Below are 11155 nucleotides of genomic sequence, written 5' to 3' on the forward strand. Positions count from 1 at the left end.
TATTTATTTGCTATGTGCCATGCAGGAGCTATAGATCAGTAGTGTCAAAATCAGTAAGCTCTAATATCTGCCTTCAAGGAACTCAGGCTATAGTAGGAAGGCAGGCAAGCATCCAGAGTATAATCTGGCAGTTCTTCTCCCGACTCCTTCATCCCAAATGCCTGTTAGTGTCCATCTTCATCTGGAGCTGGCCCAGCACAGTGCTGTTAACACTGAGCGACAGTGTCCTCTGCTCTGCACGCTGGTAACTGGCTGCCTGTTAAGTACAGCCTGCTGGTGTGCATTTAAACTGCAGATCCTGACAAAGAAGCTTAAGCTTTGTTTCTTTTGGGTGGTGACTTGTGGTTTCTTCCTCATGGAGTTTTGCTTTTCAACCCAAGGAGGGAAGGAGGAAGAGGAGCTGCTGCCTTGGGGATAGGAGAGCGCAGATAGAGAGCTTCAGAGAGGCCAGTGGAGAAGCCTTTCTCTCGGGTCTGAATTAAGGCCTGTGCCAACACAGAGATCTGTCTTGTGTGAGCAGTCTGCAGCCCTCCAGCTGCACAATATAAAAGGATGCTGCCAAAATTTCAGAAGAAAAGTGATGTGAGCATCATTCTGTCACCCCAGCTCTGATTTCCTAGTATTCTGTATGTTGCTGTAAATATAATTCATTTTATTGCTTTTTAAAAAATAACTCTCCCAGGGCTGGAGAGATGGCTCAGAGGTTAAGAGCACCAGCTGCTCTTCCAGAGGTCCTGAGTTCAATTCCCAGCAACCACATGGTGGCTCACAACCATCCGTTAATGAGATCTGGTGCCCTCTTCTGGTGTGTAGATATACATGGAAGCAGAATGTTGTATACATAATAAATAAAATATTAAAAAAATAAGTCTCCCAAAACCTATTTGGAATATATACCTTTATTTATTCTTTGACAGTTTTATACACATATACAATGTTCTCCTAAATGTTTATGCAACTTTCTCCTTGATCTTTATGGTAAAACATGTTTGTTTGGTTAGACTCAGGAAGCCCATCACAGTGTTTTGCCTTCCAGCTTCCTCGTTAGGAAATAAGATGTAGCAGGTTCCTATTAAGGAAATAACCTCCGTTGGAGAAATGCTGGACTTGAGCATCTGCTCACGTGCAGATATCAGGGAATGGATGCACTGACGTCAGGCACACTGACAGCCTGTGGTCATTTCACAGGGAAGAAGCTGGCTGGGGACATTTCTCTTCCTAAGGTGTATGGTGTCATCCATGTTGCCAGGCAAGGCAGCCTGCTTCAGGGCTGTGCACTAGAGGGCTCTAGCTATTAGTTTTGAAGTGGAAGGAAGCATTTAGCCAACAGTTACTGAAAGTGATTAGCTAGATTCTATAAGAAAGCAAAAATGAATGATAACTGGTCCCTTTCTGGTTCTTTTCGCTCTAGTGGAAGAGATAAGATGCTTATACAGGTGTGGGTATAGGTAAGAACTAGTGACTACATAGGAGATAGAGGAGGCTGCACCATGAAGGAGACAGGAGGAAAGACAGGAGCAGACTGTAATGAATGGAAGGTCAAATCTGAATGGAAGCTGTGGCTTCTAGAGAAGAGTCATCCCAGCGTCAGTTCCCTCCAGAAGCCTACAAATTGCTGCATGCATCTGTTCCATTTCCTGAAACATAGTAAATAACTCTGGTCTTGAAATAATACTTCTTGCCTCAAATGGAAATGTTTCCATTCCCAAATGTAATGGTTCTTTTTAAATTCAAACAATACATACAAAAAGAAAGTTAAAGTTATACCTGGAACAAGTATGCTGTCAGGGTATACGGTGTGAACAGAAGTTTCCCTGTCTGCCTACCCTCCTTTTTATACATGGATTGTCTTTCTCTTGCTTATCCCCCATAAGTGTCTGTGAGAATTTATACCAGCTACTAGAGTGCTTCCCATCAGTAGTTAGAAATTAGGGTAATGCCTATTTGGGAAGCAAATATTAATGAAGGGTAATGGGCAGGAAAGTACACAGATGGTAAGTTTACAGTGCAATAAACTTTTTAGAAGTAAACCCACTCAAAATCAAGATCCAGGGCCAGGCACAGTGGTGCACGCCTTTAACTCCAGTGCTCTGAAGGCAGAGGCAGGCAGATGTCTATGAGTTCCAGGACAGTCAGGACTACACAGAAACACCCTGTCACAGTCAATCAACAAATCAGTCAATAAATGATCAAGATCCATATCAAGGATCAAGAAGGATCCTGCTAACTGCCCACACCACTGCCCTCACCTCTTCAGGCATTACTTTCCTGTCCTCATAGTTAACCTTTACCAATATGATGAGATCTTTCTTTTAGTCTCTCCTTTTGTTCCTTTCTGAAAATACTACTTATATTATTTATAAAATTCACTATAGGACCTGAAAGAGAAACGTCACCTCTTGATTAAAGTTGAGAATGATATGGTGACTTGCCATGATTGAAAAAAGGTCCCAGAGCATAGCCCATGTGGTAGATCACTTTTTAGGAAATACTTTCATTCCTCCAGAACAGGCATTGAGGCCGATAAAGTGAAAAGCACCTGCCCTTTTCTGAAATGACAGATATGCAGAAAGCTGGAGGCTTCTTGTGAATTTTACAGGTGCTTGGCTAGAAACTGCCCCCTGCTGGACGCTTCTGGTATGACTGGGAATGAGTGCTCCGCTAGGGCTTCCTGGGTGGTCTCCCTCCAGCTCTTCTTGCAACTTGTCTTTTTTCTTTTACGCTGTTTTACTGCAATGATAGCACAATCATCTTAACAAAGCGTGAGGTTCTGCACTGACGAGGCCCTTATAAACATTCTAGCAGTTCACCATTAAAATAGAATGTGCTGGAACCTTTCACCAGGTTGTGTCTCACACATAAGTAATGAGATTTGGTCCTAGAGCTGGCAGCAGGAGAGGAGTAACCAGCTGCTCTTTCTCTCCAGGAATCGACAAGGAGAACGTTGAACTCTCCCCCACCACTGGCCACTGTAACAGTGGACGAACTCGCCATGGATCCGCAAGCCAGGTGCAGAAGCAAAGAAGCGCTGGCAGTTTCAAACGTAATAGCATTAAGAAGATCGTGTGAAGCTTTCTTTCTTTCACTTTTCAAACCAACCTAACCTGGGCTTCTCACTAGTGACCCTTCCCTAACCTGGCCCCGTCCCACACTGCACTGCTGCACTTCGTGTCTTACGAACCCATCTGGTCTGCCATGTTGCCAGACGATCAACTTGGAAGCATTGCCTAAATTTAATGCTGCTTTTCTTTAATGTTTTTCCTTCTACTTTGGCATGTGTCTGGTGTGAGCACTTGTTCTGACACTTTCTGCACAAAAAGCAGGAGGTCAGGAAACCTGAACTGGGAGCGTGGATTGTGGGAGCTGATGAGTCCTCCAGTGCCCTTGCTGCTGCTGCTGCTGCCGCCAGCTGTGGGCTGTGCACGGAGGTTGGCCTTCTTTGTGCCCTTGTCTTACAGAGTGAAGTGGTTGTCTTATTTACACACTTTCCAAGTTTGGGGGAGAAATAATATTTTAACCCCAGTGTATTTAATCTTCTAGCTGTGGACTTTTTTTTACCTTATGAAGTTGAAGGAACCATAGAGGTCAAGCCTCAGTGAATTTACACCATACAGCCACAAGCCAGGTACTTGGGGGAGGGGGATAAATTAGTATTTTGTAATGGATTCTTAAGAAATCCTAACATTTGAGTATTAGCAATAATTACAGGAAATTAAGCATGACCACATACATCTTAACATTGCTGGATTAAAGCTATCGGTTCTGAGGCCTTATTCATACTTGGTCATCCAAACTAGGTAATTTTTTTTCCTGTTGATTATCTTTTAATCTTTACATATGAAGGTGTTCTGTTCCTTTTTTGTAAGCCAAGGCTATACTAAGTATAGTAACTACACTTGTTTTTGCACTTGCTTTTTCTTCCTCTTTCCTACATGATTCTGAGCAGGGTAATTAGCAGACAGAGTGTTGAAACTTGTTTCCAGAAGCTAATTTTCATAGCTGTTTCCATTAGCTCCAAAGCAAAATGGAATGGTACGTGACTTAGGGTAGCTGATATTTTTATTTTGTTAAATAATTTTCCAAAAAACAGAATATGCTGTATATTATCGTAAATTTCTTTGATAAGATGTATTTTTTAAGTCCTTTAATCTTCCTCCTCTCCTCCAAATAAAATCAGGAATCTCTAGCAAAACATTTGGATTTTATCTGATAGGATTGCATTTTATCACTGTGAAGTATGGTCAGCCTGCGTGGTGTGCTGATACGGGACCTCTAGAATTGCTGCTGTGCAGACAGCATGGATCAGTGTGCCATAGGGCCTTCCAGGTGATGCACAGCCAGCTGCTTCATGGAACCTGCAGTATGCAAAACAATTGACTTGAGTGAGCGCAGTAGTATGTGGATGCTCTCATTTAGGATTGAACTATATTTATTTTTAAAAGGTATTATCCCTCTACTACATGTTCCCTTCATATATTAAGATACAATGGCTTTGGGAGGAACAAAAAGAAACCCGGGGTGGGGGGGAACCCTGTAGTGCTAGCTCACTAGTGGATTTCAGTAAACTAAACTCCACAGCTAAATCCATAAATAATGGTACATTTAAGTGTTCTGACTCTAATAATATAACACATTTCACACTTATCCATACAGTAACAATGTAATATGTAATTGTAAATAAAATTGCTTTTGATATTCAGAAATAACAAGAATTTAATTTTTTTAGTTTGTTTACAGTCCTGGGAAAAGTAAGAACCATTTGCCAAAATAAAAGGAAAAACCCTTAGTGTTAGTAGTGGTTTTAACAGACTCATTGGGAAACATGGGCGACACATGCAGCCAGCTGAGCTTTTGTTTTCAACGGTTGCAAAGGCCCCAGCAGAATAACTGTCCAAGCAGACAGGAAGGCTGTGAGGCTGAGTTGAGAAGCAGCAAGAGGCCCCAAGGCAAGGCTGCCAGGCGGGCACACCACCACAGCTCTGGTTCCTGCCACCAGCCAACCATAGGCAGGGGGAGGCTGTTTCCTGTGTTACTCTAGTTGCTCATTTTCCCTCTAAGAGACTGGCGTGTCTGACAGCAGCCGTTACTGCTCCTCTGCCTCTCCCATCAAACAGGAAAACTTGACAATGTAGCGCTCTTTCTGTAAGAGTTTCCCATAGTACCACGGTTCTTAAACGTCCCTCACTTGAGCTCCCCCTGGAAAGATCAAATGGAGCCACCTCCAGAGTCACAAACGCTTTTGACCAGTGCATCCAGGGTTCTTGAGTTTCAGCTTTATTTCATGTGCAAAACTTACAGAACTTCCAACTCTTTTTTTTTTTCTTTTTTGTATTTTTGAGACAGGGTTTCTCTGTGTAGCCCTGGCTGTCCCAGAACTCTGTAGACCAGGCTGGCCTTGAACTCACAGAGATCCGCCTGCCTCTGCCTCCCACGTGCTGGAATCAAAGATGTGCGCCACCATCACCTGCAGAACTTCCAACTTTTGAGGAAAGTCTAACTTTGTAAGCAGCTGCAGCTAAGGAGCTTAAGCATCACCAGCTGCCTCCAACCCGACTTCTTCCAGTTACAAGAGAGCAGCTGAAGTTCTGAGTAATGGCCCATGTTACATAATTTGGTGTGAGTTGGATGATTTGTTCCTGATTTGTGTTTCCCTGACGCAGAAGAAGAAAACAGTGGCTCTGCCAAATCTGTGTTGCGATAAGTCTGTTGGCCAGTGCTCCTGCCTTGGGCTTCCCTGCCCTCCACTGTGGGGACATAGCACTCTGCTGGCCAGTTACACTTGCCTGCGCACTGCTGAGCTGGGGAGCAAGGACACCACCCCCAGAAGGAACAGTCTAGCAGAGGATGGGAGCCAGCAACCCTATCCTCCGGTTTTAGGGTTGCAAGTTTCCTGTGGGAGATTGGAGTTTTTTGGGGGTTGGGAGATTTTTTTTTTTCTTCTTTCTTTTCCTACATTTACCCCCAAGCATACTGAGGCATGTCTTATTCAATATTATGCAATGGACTTATACAAAAATTCACTTAGTATCAGCCACACGATTTTTTTTAATGCAGTATATTCACCTGTAAATAATTTGTGTAAAATTTGACAGAAAAGTCTATTTACTACATTGTAAATACATGTGATGATATATTGTATTATTTTGCTTTTTTGTAAAGCGGTTAGTTGCTGTACATGGATAACAAACAAATATTTGATTATTTTCGTGTTCGTATTGCTAACTTCTTCCTGCGACTGCGTTACATCATTTAAAGAAAATGCTGTGTGTTGTGAACTGACCTTGTATATGGTGACTTCCCTTCCCATCGGGCAGTTCCCTGCCTCCAGCCTTGTTGATATTGTAACCAGCAGGAGAAATTCTGCCCGACACACAGACTCCATCACTGTGGGGAAACCCATAGAAATCTGTTCCAGATCATTGTCCTCACCTCCTCCCATCCTGTGTATGTCCTCCCACCCCCTCTCCCCTTTTTTAAGTAAAATGGTAAATTTAGTCTGCTCTAAACTGTGAGGAGTTTTTACTATCTCCACATGTTTTCTCATTTCTCCCTGTTCTTTTGAAACATGAAGCCATTTCCACCCTTTCAGGTATGTTGTAGATTGCTTCACCCCAAAGGAAAGATCTTTCTCTGAAAGTAAAATCACTCGGGTGGAACAAATGGGGGCCTGTCAGACACAGAGGGGACTGTCAATCTGGAATAGGAGTACTCTGTTTCGGATGCCAGGGTTCCCTGATGTCAGTTGGAGTCTTCGTGAGTGAGCAGCACAAACCACCTCCCATAAGTGGTCTGTGTCACTGACCCATCAGGGGCTACAGCCCTGCTCCTGAAGGAGAAAGGAGCCTCCTGGCCCTGAGAGAGACTGTCCTCAGGAGAGTACCTTGAACAAATGTTCCAAATGTGCTGTCTGCTTCTGGGGAGGTGACTTAGTGACTACAAAGCCAAAGTGAGGCCAGGCGTTGGTGATGCACGCCTTTAATCTCAGCACTTGGGAGGCAGAGGCTGGTGGATCTTTGTGAGTTCAAGACCAGCCTGGTCTACAAGAGCTAGTTCCAGGACAGCCTCCAAAGCCACAGAGAAACGCTGTCTCGAAAAACCAAAAAAAAAAAAAAAAAAAAAAAAAAAAGCCAAAGTGAGCAGAACCAAGATAACAGAGCATAGACAGGGATTCCTTACCTACACAGGCAGGCATTTCCTAAGCAGGGAGCCTCTCTACCGTCATACAGTGCTTGGGCCATTTTTAAATCTGCTCAGTGATGAGTAGAATATGTGTGTACTTCTTTAGGAGTGCTTCAGTATATGGTCATTAGGCACATATTTAAAAGATTGAAAAAACAAACAACCCTGATGGAAGGCTTCTTCGAAAGGGCATTGATACCGGTGCCCCTGCAGGTGCCTAGCTCAGTGGCTGACACTAGCAGGGTGGAGAGTCAGCTCAGTGGTAGAGTACTTGCCTAGCTCAGAAGAGGTCCTGGGTTTATGCTCAATGCCACAAAAGAAACGGTTCCTTCTAGTCAGATGTGACAGCACATACCTGTAATGCAAGTCCTTGGTCACTGGTTCAAGTCAGCCAGCAAGACCTTGTCTCAAAACAAAACCAAAACACTAAATGTCCCCTTATTCTGAGGGTCTGTGTATATCTCATATACACATGTATCCATTTAAGCTCCAAAGAAGCATCATACATTTTACCTAAATAGGGGTAAAGTACCTTCTTGATCAGTTTGTATTATATCCAGAAGCATTCTGAAATTTTAGGTCCTTTACCACACACAGATGCTAGAAGCTGCCCAGGTGTAGTGAATTAGGCTCCAGGATTGTGGCCTTCAGAACCCCACCACCACCACCACTGGAGGGCCACTTCCTCCGGGCAAGATAAGGAAGTCACACTGTAGTCTTACCAAGGTCCCTTGCTGCTCAGAAGTTCAGAGTGTAGCTAAGTTTAAACCCTTTGGGGGGGGGGAGGGCATCAACATCTGTAATGTAATCTTTGATTTCCTTTGTTCAAAGAAACACTTCAGTAATTGGGCCCAATCCTGAACCAGGCATTGTAAGAAGTGTGGCCTCTTCCCCACTAGGAATTTGTGGTTTGGTGGGGAAAACAGCCACGTAACTGACGACGGTCATGTGCCCTGAAACGGATGGGGGGTTTTGAGTGGTGCAGTGGCAAACACGATTGATAACTGAGAATTTGGGGCTTGGAAATAATCAGGAAGTCTGTCCTGGTAGACGTGTTCAGGGATTAATGATGAGAAAGTTTTCAGTGTCTTTGGTGTCTGGGAGGAACCTAAGCTGTGAAGGAAATGATGCCATCAGAATGCAGCCACAGGGTTGGCTCCCTGGGCTCCCACCCTCCTCCATTATCTCTGTTAAGAACAGAGCTCAGCACACTCCCCACAAGAAAGGTACTTAAAGACACATTTTAGCACAAGGCCACAGAGGCGGGCACTCTTTCCAGATCATGATTCTAGATGCTTCAGTCTGGTTCAGAGTTGAGGTAGAATTGGCCATCCTTTGTTCATTTTGGGAGCAAAGGCAGAAGGGACTGTAGGGGGATCCATGCCTCCACCCAAACTCCAGCACCATTGCCCATCTACACTGAGGTTCTGCAGGATACCAAAATCTTAGTAAAAGAGCTGGCGGGGGGGGGGGGGGGGAGGGGGGGCTCAATGATTAAGAACATGGGCTGCCCTTGCAGAGGACACAGATTTGATTCCAGCACCCACATAGTGGCTCACAACCATCTGTAACTCCAGTTCCAGGGGATCTGAGGCCCTCTTCTGACCTTCCTGGGTACTGCATACACTTACATACTTGCAGGCAAACACCCATGTACATAAATATAAATCTTTTATCATCAAAACATGAAGACCTTCGAGTTTGTAGCAATCATTTGGTGACTCTCAACTAGAGCTTCAGCATCTGGTGAACTGCTCTGACTCCCACTGGCCATGGTAAGCATGTCTGCTCCATCCTCACAGCTCCCTGGTTAGACTGAGGGCTCAGACAAGGGAAGGCATTGGTCAGAAATGTTCAGTAACACTTAAGAAATAACATATAAGGTTCTGTGTTGCAGGGGACAGAAAGCAAAGAAGCCCTCATTCACAATAGCATCCCCCATGCAAAATCCCAAACAAAATATAGGTGACCTGTGCAAAAGACCCATTGAAAGACTCTGATCCTAGGGCCAGGGTGTATAGCTCCATGGTAGGCTGCATGTTTAGACACCAGCTAATCTTCAGTATGGGATGAGGGGGGGCAAAAAGCAAAAGCCAAACTCAAGTGCATGCAGAAGTTTCACAGTAATTTCCAAACTACTTCAACTTTCACAAACAACCACACACATGCAAAATGTATAAAGGTCATTTCACCCACAAAAAGCAAAAAAGGAAACCATAGCCAGACAGCCTTTATGTGTTAGAAAGACAGTTTGCCTTGTTTTTATCCTGTTTCTACCACCAAGTACATCCATGCTCACCCATTGGGAGTATGCCAGCCATCAGGAAGGAACTGAGCAAATAAATGCCCTGATGGCTGAGTTGGGTAGCAAGAGGCACCATAGCCAAAGCCTGGTGGCACGCGCTTGTAATCTCAACACTCAACAGGCTAGGCAGGAGGACTGCTGTGGACTACGGAGTCAGACTTTGACTCAAAAAAGAAAAATGTAAAGTTTCCATCAAGAAAGTGGCTCCTCACTGTCCTCCATAGTGTCTCATATTGGGAACAGAGCCTGGATCCCCACCCCTAAAATATCCCTTAGCCTTAGACCCCTGAAAACCTTAGGGATAAGCAAGAAAGCACAGCTGAGGGAAAGGCACTAAGAGAGTACTTACAGGGAGATTTTAAAATACTTAAAACTGGTAGTGTGGGAGCAAGACTGGAAATGGTAATGCTGGGTGAATGTGGTGGGGATTCAGGGTACACTTGGACAAATATGTCATAATGGAACATGGTTTACACAATGGATATATACATTAAGGGATTTTTTAAAAACTGGTAGTGGCAGAACACTAGACAGACATGTACCAGATCCTGGGTTCAATCCCTAGCACTGAAAAAAGTCAAAACAAAACCTACTGTTTTGTCGCCAGGTTGTGGTGGCGCACACCTTTAATCCCAGCACTTTCAAGGCAGAGGCCAGTGGATCTCTGTGAGTTCAAGACCAGCCTGGTCTACAAGAGCTAGTTCCAGGACAGGCTCCAAAGCTATACAGAGAAACCCTGTCTCGAAAAACCAAAAAGACAAAACAAAAAAACAACAAGAAAAAACTGTTGTCATTGAGTTGAGTTAAAACAGGTCCACTTTATACTCTGATTCTTGTATGTGCTTGCGAGCGCGCGCACACACACACTTTTGTCGACTTCAAAGCCCATTTTCTACCCTACTGTGTATCTGTCATCAGCCAGCAGGGGGCTCTGCTCAGCCACTTTTGTCAAGGCCCCAACTGATCAACCAGCACAAAGGCTGGGGCTGCACTGCCCCATCCACCCTGCAGAAACAGGACTGCACCACAGTGTCCACTAGCCAAAGTAGCTATTGAACATGAAAGGTGTGATTATAAGGATTAGACATATGTTTCAAAACAAAACAAACAAACAAAAAAAAAAGGTGTCACTGTATCATCCTGACTGGAATTCACTGTGTAAACCAGGCTGGCCTCAAACTCACAGAGATCCACCTGCCTGGGCTTCCTGAGATTAAAGGTGTGCACCACCACATCCAGCTCTATAAGTTCAGTTTTTGTTCCTGGGAGATGACAATGGGTCAGAGTGCTTGCTCTCTCCAAGCGTGAGGACCCAAGTTTGAATCCTCAGTTCCCACATAAAATGCTGAGTGGCTGCGCATGGCTGTAACCCCGTCATTAGGGGATGGAAACGGATGGATCCCCCAAGCTTGTGGGCCAGTCAGTCCAACAGAATCTACAAATTTTCCAGGTTAGTGGGAGACCCTGTCTCAGGGCAACAAGGCTAAGAACGACAGGGGGGCTCTGGCCTCAACATGTACATGTGTGTACACAGGCACTTGCACACCTAAGCTCACGCACTATGGAGGAAAGAGGGAGGTAGGGAGGGGCGCTGTCCACTTTGATGGCCTGTGAGTGGTTAGGTGCCATTCATAGCTGCCAGGCTGCACAGAGCAACGTCAGCTGCTCACA

General features: G+C 44.6%; 1 protein-coding gene across 6 annotated transcripts in view; it reads left to right on the forward strand.

Moving 5' to 3' along the window:
• Positions 1 to 6506, forward strand: part of LOC100770202 (neurofibromin) — a 235751-nt gene extending 229245 nt beyond the window's left edge. For 5 of the 6 annotated variants that reach the window (XM_027426535.2, XM_035447928.1, XM_035447929.1 and 2 more), the window contains one exon: positions 2927 to 6506. In XM_027426535.2, the coding sequence (XP_027282336.1) occupies positions 2927 to 3103 (177 nt within the window). In that variant the 3' untranslated portion in view covers positions 3104 to 6506. The remainder of the gene's footprint in view (positions 1 to 2926) is intronic. The other variant, XM_027426534.2, reaches the window with a different exon arrangement.
• Positions 6507 to 11155: the final 4649 nt, after the last annotated feature.

The sequence above is a fragment of the Cricetulus griseus genome, chromosome 7 (assembly GCF_003668045.3).
Source record: "Cricetulus griseus strain 17A/GY chromosome 7, alternate assembly CriGri-PICRH-1.0, whole genome shotgun sequence".
Classification (NCBI taxonomy): Eukaryota; Metazoa; Chordata; class Mammalia; order Rodentia; family Cricetidae; genus Cricetulus; species Cricetulus griseus.